The 10,000-nt window shown below is 38.8% G+C and overlaps 1 protein-coding gene across 1 annotated transcript; it reads left to right on the top strand.

Annotated features, from left to right (window-relative positions):
• The first annotated feature begins 422 nt into the window (after positions 1-422).
• On the top strand, positions 423-6,417 carry LOC107220990 (probable chitinase 2). The gene is made up of 9 exons (XM_015659815.2): positions 423-556; positions 657-819; positions 3,732-3,935; positions 4,045-4,210; positions 4,545-4,641; positions 4,730-4,939; positions 5,081-5,278; positions 5,399-5,527; positions 5,631-6,417. Exons 2-9 carry the CDS (start codon positions 726-728, stop codon positions 5,922-5,924), a joined length of 1,392 nt encoding a protein of 463 aa, XP_015515301.2. The 5' UTR covers positions 423-556; positions 657-725; the 3' UTR covers positions 5,925-6,417.
• The last annotated feature ends 3,583 nt before the right edge of the window (positions 6,418-10,000 follow it).

Raw genomic sequence — 10,000 nt, forward strand, 5'->3', positions numbered from 1 at the left:
CATCGGGTCATCCAGGGCCATTCTAAGTATCGTAAAAATAGACCTGTATCATGAGATAGAATTAAAATTCCATTTGATTCGTCAGCAGAAAATCGGTCGTTGAAAGTTAAGAAAAAAGTAAAAGCAAAAGAGCCGAAACCCGCAAGAGACGAAGCTGGCGCAGTATTCGGACTGACTGGACTGAGCGCTCTTATGAGCCGGTTGAAGAAAACATTTAAAGGACAGAAATATGCTGGGAGTATTCCTTTCTCTCTTTGACGATATTTGTGGCGGGGATCGAGGCGGAAGAGGAGATGAGGCGAAATTATGCTCCTATATCTATAGCTGTTCTACTTCACTGCTCCGTTGTCTCCCACCATGACGCCGATTGAAAAGAGGAGCAGTACTCCCGGTATATCTCTGTCCTTTATATGTAATTGTCAGTGCATCTTATAGGAGCGCTCACAATCAGTCTATCTTTATAAGTCCTATGGGAATTTCGGAGCGTCCCTTCCACTCGTCGCTGAACTACAGTTACCCTCGCTGCTAGTCGGTGCACCGTTTCCATCACCACTAGGTATCTCCCCTTCCAGCTTGCTTGAATCCGTTTCTATCTACATATCCTATACCTTGTTCGCGGCTTCGTACAACCTACTAAACAAATTTTTCTCCACAAGCTCGAGTGAAAGTCGACAGACAGTGCGGAGAGTAGATACGGTGTGAATATACTAACGAGAGTGACGACAATGGGAAATCACCTCGGCTTTGTTACATCGGGAGCTTTTCTAATTATTTTCGCTGCTGCCCTTATTGCCCTACAGATTGTTAACGGTTTACAAGGTAAGTCACAGCTGGCTGTTCAATTTCCTTGACATTTATTCGGAATCGTCAAACTTTTCAATTTCTTTTTCTGCACTCCTTTCTTTCTTCCATCGCCCCCTTCACATCAGTATGACTCCTATGCACACGTACACTTCACTCGCCGGTAGTGATTTCGATGCCCAGGGACCAACGTCGGAAATTTTTGCCTTTTTATCCTTGATTCCTATGTCGAATTTTGTTATACACATATTTAATTGCTTCTTATTTGGCATCTTTTTATTCAACGTATACGGGTTTGGCTTTGCGAATTTGACGAGTGGCACATTCGAAGATCTCTCATCAAAAGAATAATTCTTGTCGCCCCTTTGATTTCCCTCTATAAGTATGAGGCCGCGGGCATGTTACTTTACACCTATGTTTCACGGTTTCGGTTACTGATGTAATAACAACAGAATGAAAAAAACCTGCGGTCCACATCCTTTTTTCATTATTAACACAGGCGTCCTACAGTGGGCCAAAAATAAAATGAAACAATTTAAAATATGAATAAAATCTGAACGCGTCGAATGGTTCTCAATAACGTTTTTTATTCGAAATTAAAAGAATACACCTTTCGTTTCGCGTTTGAAAATCTGAGAAATATTTATTCTTTGCTGAGATACACGCTCTTGAAAAACAGGTTTTGGAGTAGTTGGGAGGATGAAAAAAAAGTATCAGCAAAGAATGTTCAACGAAATTACCTTCTTGTATTGTGATTCGAAGTTTGATTTTAGCATTTTAGCGAATCTTAGATTCTATTCACATGGCATGAAACGTTTATTGTAAATTAGTGTTAAAACGCCCGCTTTGCGGTCAAAATTCTGTTTTCAGAATATTATTAAGACATGGTGGCCACGATGAAGGAGAACCACGAAATTTGTGTGGGGGGGGGGTCAGGGAATCATGGAAATGTTAGCGAAATTTCAAACTTGGTTAGGGAAAAAAAAAAACGACGGGAACGAGAATTAGAAAATTCTCATTTTATTATTGATAAAAAAAAATTGGCGAAATTTTTTGGCATTGTAAACAGTGCCGCGCAGCGTACATAATATGTACGTATACAAGATACACATGTGTATACTAGGACGGCACTTACTACTTATTGAGGGTATTAACGATTTTTTTCCAGGCCGCTCCCTATATCGACTCCAAATAATTTGAAAAGAATGCCCTCATTTTTTCAAATTTTTATCTCAACTATAGACTCTCCCCCCAAGAGCGTGAATTTCCTCATTTAAAACAAATCTGTGCAATTCTTATAAATTATCTGGTACGACAATGTGAATTTTCCATCACATATTAGCATCAATGCCCACCAAAATCTCGCAGTTTCTGATTAAAAAAAAACAAATGATTGCTCTTGCGATAAAATATATGCTGAGGATTTGTCCTAAACATGTGTATTTTAAGCGGGGAAATCCACTCTCTTGGTGGGAGGGGTTGGAGTTGAGATAAGAATCTGACAAAAATCAGAGAATTGTTTTTAAATTATTTGGAGCCGACTTGGAGGGTGAATGATAAAAAATTCGTTCATGGCCTAAATAAGGACGTGTTGTCGTGTCTTTTTCTCAATATTGTTAAAGTTCCTCATGAATTTACATTGAAATAAAATGAAAAATTTGGGGTATTTTAATTCGGGATTCGGACTAATGAAGATAACAGAAACTTTAGTTAGCGAAAAGTCGGAGAATTTTTTCGTTGGGAAAAAGTGACCACCGTGCAAGAATGTCCACTATCAAAAAATTCGGCTGTAAATGATTACGAGAACTTTATCAAAATTGATATTGGTAAAATAAACGATCGGAATACTTTAACAAACAGTTAATCAAAATTTAATTAGGAACATCCAACCACCAGGCAGATGAACATTTTCACGTTTTTTCGACAAGGCGTTACGGCTAACTTTTTTAATATTTACGAATTATCTATAGCATTAAATTCACAATCGCAGAGGAGAATTATTTACTGATCTTTCGAAGTTGAAGGCACATAGTCTATTCATAGGTCCGTTTTTTTTTTTTTTTGTTCTCCCTGTATAAGTCGATCCAAGTCTGCGGTAAAAACGTAAAATCACGACGATGTAAAGGTATATCGATGTTTGGATAATGTCAGGGAAAGTTGACTAGCAAGAGACTCCAATCGAAGGCCGCACCAGAATTACCATCGCGTTAATATTACAACTGCTTGTAAACGAAATCTACGAAAGTTTACTCATCCTGCAGTAGTCACGGATTTTTCGTTCGCGATACAAATAAAAGATACATTTAGAATATATATATATATAATATGCGAGAATACAATAGATCATCGCGCTTGTTGAGCAAATACGGCACTACTACAATATATTGTAATGTCGATTGTCTGAAGATTATGCGATTATTTTTTTTTCTTCCTAGTTCATTGTCGATTTCAATTCGAAAAATATTTATATCCTGTGGCTGTACGCTAGACAATAAAATGCATACACAGCGGGTACACAATACATTTGTGATGTAAGGAAAAATAATCACGAGGTGCGAACAATATGCTACACGTATATCACTCGCTGTCGGTATATACATATACTTTAGTTAGACTTGAAATTTAAGCTGGCGCGTAAGACATGGAAATACTTGAAACATTTTTCTAAGAATTAAACTAGTTTTATAGCAATTATATTATGATGCATTGGTTAATACACCTTTGAACTGTAAACAATTAATAATTGTATTCCAATTGCACGTAAAGCATGTATGTACAATGTACATACAAACATATAATAATGTAGCTGATGATAGTTGTGTAAACGTAGTCAAAACAGAGCCAAATTGTTAATAATTTGTTGAATTAAACTGTGATACTTGGAAAAAAAAGTATCACAAATGCATTAAAGAATCCAATGTCTCCAACAGCAACGACGAGACCTCAACACGATAAGGTGGTCGTGTGTTATGTTTCCTCATGGGCGATCTACAGACCCGGCAATGGACGATTCGGTTTCGATGAGCTCCAGGCCGAGCACTGTACCCACCTGGTGTACGCCTTCGCCGGACTAAACGCCTCGACATCCTCCATTCGTAGCATCGATCCATGGGCAGACCTCGAGGAAGGCGGTGGTGAGAATTAATCTATGCATGCTATACTTATTCGTTCTTGTTTGAATCGATGAGCGATGTCGGTAATCGATTCGGGCGATGGAAATATAGCGAAAAAACATTTTTGCAGCGAAAGGAGGATACAAGAGAATGACTGAACTCCGGAACAAGCATCCTGGACTGAAAGTGACCATAGCCATCGGAGGCTGGAACGAAGGCAGTGCTAACTACTCCGAACTAGCGGCATCTCCGCAAAGGAGGCAAACTTTTGTCAACAGCGCTGTTGATTTCGTTAGGTGGGATACTCGGTGCTGCGAGAATGATATATTTTGTAATCGCGATGATGTTGAATAGCGTCAGTTTATAATTGAAGATATAAATTTGATAAACTGGTGAATTCGAAAAATTAACGATTGTCTCGTAACTAATGATAATGCATATCCGCATTTCAATTATTAGACGGTCTTTGACCGTCTTACGAGCTTCCCATCAGAAGCGTAAGATTCCAACATGTAAACAATCCTTACATACATTCTTACGTCAGTTTATAATGTCTCATAAATGTCGAACGCAATGTCTCAATAACACATTAATATCTCATTAAACAGCACTCATTCTTTTCAATTGCAGGAAGTATAATTTCGACGGACTCGACCTCGATTGGGAATTCCCTACGCAACGAGGCGGGGCTCCTCATGACAAAGAAAACTTTGTCCTTCTTGCGAAGGTAAGGGATTTATAATTTGCTTTCGATATCGCGTGCACTTATCTGTCATTTCCCGAATCAAAGTGTAGCGTAATTGTGTCCGATTTAGGACCTGAGCACCGCCTTCAGGAGCAGGGGGCTTCTGTTGACGGCGGCACTTGGGGCCGGCATTGCGACTATCAACGCTGCCTATGACGTTGCCCGGCTCTCCGAATACCTCGACTACATCCACGTGATGGCCTACGACTACCACGGGGCGTGGAACATGAAAGTTCTCTCCAACGCGCCCTTGGGACGCGCCGCCGACCAACTGAGCGTCGTGAGTTGAGCATTGTGCAGCTAGTTGATATTAGAATATCAGACAACAGCGTCTGCAAGAAAAGAAAAAAAACCAGGAAACAAGCATTCAGTCAGTAATACTGAATAAAACCTCAAGTACAACGAAAAATGTATGTTTTAGGAAGATTCGATCCAGCACTTACTCAAGCTTGGTGCTCCGCGGAGAAAATTGGTTCTGGGGCTACCGACCTATGGGCGCACCTTCGTTCTTACTAGTCTCCTAAGTGGCGCGAACGATAGTCCGATCGGTGCCGAAGCCATGTCCACAGGGTTCCAAGGACCTTATACTCGAGAGAATGGTTTTATGGGTTACAACGAGGTATGCATATTACACAAGTTCATGTTTTATTTCCGATAAACGAAATTTTATAGAGCTACTTCGGTATTTTCTATTTTTAAATATTCATGGTTTTCATGAAAGTAATCGGACTATTTCCAGATCTGTAGCGAACTGGTGAAGGAAAAGAATGGGTGGCGAACGGGCTGGGACAAGGCCAGTGGAACAGCATGGGCAGTCAAGGGGGACAAAGCGATTACCTTCGACAACCCGAACAGCATGATGATGAAGGTACGTATATTGGAAACTCCGAATCCATGAGCGGAATAAAGTGCGTATGGAGCGTAGAACAGATTGAAGTATAATTGACGAATCGACGTGTTTATGCTTGCAGGCTGATTATGCCGCGGAAATGAAGCTGGCCGGCGTAATGGTGTGGAGCATTGACACTGACGACTTTTTGGGAACCTGCGCAAATATCAACGCTGAAAAATTGGACCCTCTTTTGGGATTGGATTATCCTCTGATGCGTTCGATCAATTTTGCTCTATCTCGAGCCCCGAGTAGCCACGACAGTAATGACAATCTCGTTCCGGACGACGTCGAACCCCCGATACCGGATAGCGGCCTCCAGGCTTCCTTAAGCAGCGTCATTTTAATCATCTCCCTAGTATCGAGTCTGTGCTAAAGACACCTATTTTCTTCCAAGTTGCAGACTTCTTACTGCAAAGCTCATTAGGATTTTTATAACCTGATCTGGTAAAATTTTCTAAGGAAAAAACTTTTTTCTCTGCCCTGTTAGCTTCTCGAAAAGAGAAAAATATACATTATATACAGGGTGCACACTGTACACGTACCTCGCGATATCCCTAAATGATAGAAACAGTTATATATTAAGTTTCTTGCAAGGTAATTGTAATATCAAATTAAAATTCGTAACGTTAATGTAACAGAGCATTTTTGAAAAAAAAATTTAATTCTTTCAATATAATCGGGAAGTTGGAACACGGTAATATTTTTTTAAAAATATCGTTTCATTAACGTTACTAAATTCAACGTCGTACTGTAATTGTAAAATAAATATACTGACTTTGTGATTATACGTCTATAGGTCAGCATTTATTATTCTATAGCATACTACTATTATATTCGTTAATAAAATATTCTATGTTACTCAGAAATGGAATGATGTAACATCACATGCTGAATGTGCTGTATTTCCTTAAAGCGTTCTTCTGCTGTCGTGGCAGACCTGCGCACGTTAAAATGCGGCGCATGCGCTGTCGCGAAATCCCGTAGGTAGAATGCTATTTTTCCTTTTTAATTTCATTATTACATTTAAACACACGAACGAACCGTACTACGCAATTTGAAAAGTACTGTTTATATAAATGCAAAGAAAAACTTGCATGCAAAAAAATGAATTTCTGAACTTGACCATCAATATCAAAGTTTGCCATTTTTTGTTACAGCTGACAATGAGGTAGAGAATCATGCGTGAGAAGAAAAGTTTTTGATAATTAGGAACTGATACGACGATGGGTACGCTTTCCTAACTCTTGGATATATGGACTCGATAAGAGTTGCGTCATTCTAGAAACAATGCTGTTTATAATTGCAAAAAACGCGCGACGATAAAAAGTGTCTATATTAAGATGTACATAATAATAATATAATATCTGCAGGTTGTTCGTTTGAAAGTTTTAACGGTGAAATATACCAATCCCGTTGGTAAAAGTGTAACGGTGCTGCGGTGAATATAATCAAATACATTATATATATATATAATACACACTATACAACTGTTTCTAAATAATTTATCTCTAGATTAATCCTTGCGATTTCGCCAGGTGAAACTTATGTAATTTATAACTAGGCTATAGGTACAGCCTTTATCTAAGCTCCGCGGTATAGGCAGGCATCCATATTCCATCTATACAGGTATAACCAAATACAAGAATCGAGTATATGGATATGACGTATTGAGTCTAGAACGCGCATGTGTGTATATTCGTATACCTTATACATATTATATCATTCATTTCACTTTTCGTAGTCAACACTCGACGTTTACTTTAGCCCGTTGATTAAGTTTTATAATAAACAATCAATTGTCGACTGATACAGAGTCGAACTATTTAGTTTGAATCCAGAGACATGGCAAACTGCAACTATAAGCTGGCGGCTTGTGCCTATCCAATGGCTAACGTAGATGCAGAAGCGACTGGCCGTAGAGTCTCGCAGCGATTGTACTTTATAACTACCAACTAGAATGTCTCGAATCATACACACCCATACACGTCCGTGATAACTATAATATACAAGCTAATTATTCATCAGCGTTTTAAAATCAATCCTGACCTGCAGCTACGCTGCCCCACATCGCGTCGCTTTGTAAATAATCGCGGACACGCTAATCACGTTGATACTTATTTCCTCAATCGAAACATAATTCTGTCATTATCGACCCAGCAACAATTGCCACTGCCGGAAATCATGAATAAACAATAAAAACGAATTGAAAATTCCAAACATTCATTCCGCGATCGAGCGCTTCTGACGCTTCTTCTTGGTATAAATTTCGTTGGACGCGGATAGATATATACGTACAGAAATGTGTAGTGATTCAGTTTGACTGTTAATGACCTTTGATACCGAGAATCTCTCCACATAAATTCATAATGAGGTCGAGAAATCAATCAACATAGGTACGGAAACTATTCGAAAAACCATATAGAAATTAGACTGAGAATCAATTTTCTGTTCTCCTTTTTGCTGTTTTTGGTACATTTTCTGTGCGTTTCTATCCGGCGTCTATCGGAATTTTTACTAGGGCTGCGGAGCAAGCAATCGAAAGATGATGGAAATTTGTGTATAGATCATTTTTTAGGTCGTTATAAACGTATGGTAATTATTTTTAAAAATTCTGAATCGTTCGTCGAACGCGGATACTGAACGCATAGATTCGAATCGATTTTAACAAGGCATGTACACATAATTATTGCACATAGGTATAGGTAGGTGGGTAATTCAAATACGTGAGGAGGTATAAATACCAGAATTGTTTCGTACGACCTAGCCGGCGGCGTTAGCACGAGAAACGCGTCAACTCCATCAAAACCGGCGATTGGCGTACAGAAAACACTAATCTGTAATCTCCGGCCTCGGAATTCCTTTCGGGCGAGTTACATAAAATCGAGCAGCGCCGGTGGCAGGAGTGGGCGCCACAAAAATAAAAATATCAAATTATACTTTTACGTCGGCCTTCGCTCCTTAATTCTCCTGCATACCGGGATCACTGCGTGCTGGCGCGCAGCTCGCGGATCCTTCCATTTTTGTGGGTAGGGGTAAAAACTTAGAATCGCTAATTCATAGACGCGCCAGAATATCGAATTTTCTTAGGTGCGAAAATATTATTCGCAGAATTTAGAAATGTGGAAAGTTCAAGTACAGAAAATTGAAAACATAATAAGTCGAAATACAGAAACACGAAGTATAGAAAGGTCGAAACATGGAACAGCGAAATCGAGAATCTGTATATACGATTCTATATATTATCGAGAGGAATTCCGACGATTCTACAGTTTGGCGTTCTATATTAATATTGACCTTTCTAATCTTTTACTTCTCCGTACTTCGACTTTCCATAATTTTAAATTCCACATATCAAGTTTTCACTTTATTAAAAATTCGATACTGTGGCCCTCCGATTTTTCATCTTTTTAGATATTTACCCCCACCCGATTTTTATCCACCTAACACAGCGACGATTATGTATGTTCAGGGCAGACTACTTATGTTTGCACTTGGCTCGCCTGGCGCCATATATATTTATATGCAATATGGTCCATTTATGAACTCTGCGTGTTATTGGACAGGTATAATGCGCGTCTTGGGGATATGCCTCACACAGAGGCACAAGCGTGTAGTGATTGTGCTCCAGTTTTGAAGTGAATGTTTGTTGTGTGAGAATGTAGGTCAACGAATCTAAGATCTATCCAATTTCTCAAAGGCATTCGTGCAATACGCACACATAACGGTGCAGCTTCGTTACATACAGGCTCTGCCCAACCCCTGTACATACCTATAATGTCGTCGTTATAATTAGGGGGAGGAGGGGTACAGTTTGGACGATATAAAATCATTCCTATTTTTAAGATTTTTTTTTTTAAAGAAAATGAAAATACTTGGAACAATTTGAGTTTGACAGCTTTATTGTTTATAGTTTCAAGAACATTTTAGACTTTTCCATCGAAATTAACAACAAAATGGCGGCATTACCTTTTCAATCCGGTGGCGCAAATTCCTCGGTCAATTTTCATCCGATCAACTTGAAATTTTTACACTATTTTTAAAACATGTTTATCGATTCGAGTTCGTGGCGAAATTTTTCAATGACAATCCCAAACATTTTTTATTCATAACTGTATACATTTGAACTTTTTTTTTGTTGACATTTGGGCTTCAAGCTTGAACCCGAAAATGTGCTTTTAACTCAAAAAAATGTTTTCATCTATTACAAGTTGGACAGTGATGTCAGGAGATGCGCCACCGCAAAAGCACTTGAGTTCGGAGTCGTTCTCTACTTATATGTGCCATGTCGTCATTTTGTTATTAATTTCAATAAAAAAAATTCAAAGATTTTCTTGAAACTGTAAATAATACGGCCCTCAAACTTAAACTGTTCTAAGTGGTGTCATTTTCTTAAAAAAAAAACTCTTAAAAATACGTATGACTTTGAACCGTGCAAGCTATAACCCCCCC

This window comes from Neodiprion lecontei, chromosome 4 (genome assembly GCF_021901455.1).
Source record: "Neodiprion lecontei isolate iyNeoLeco1 chromosome 4, iyNeoLeco1.1, whole genome shotgun sequence".
In the NCBI taxonomy this organism is placed as follows: Eukaryota; Metazoa; Arthropoda; class Insecta; order Hymenoptera; family Diprionidae; genus Neodiprion; species Neodiprion lecontei.

What these genes read in the sequence shown, in the direction of transcription:
- LOC107220990 (XM_015659815.2), top strand. Translation starts at nt 726, where the DNA reads ATGGGAAATCACCTCGGCTTTGTTACATCGGGAGCTTTTCTAATTATT. An exon ending in GATTGTTAACGGTTTACAAG is followed by an intron (nt 820 to 3,731) that starts GTAAGTCACAGC and finishes TGTCTCCAACAG; the next exon opens with CAACGACGAGACCTCAACAC. An exon ending in ACTTTGTCCTTCTTGCGAAG is followed by an intron (nt 4,642 to 4,729) that starts GTAAGGGATTTA and finishes TGTCCGATTTAG; the next exon opens with GACCTGAGCACCGCCTTCAG.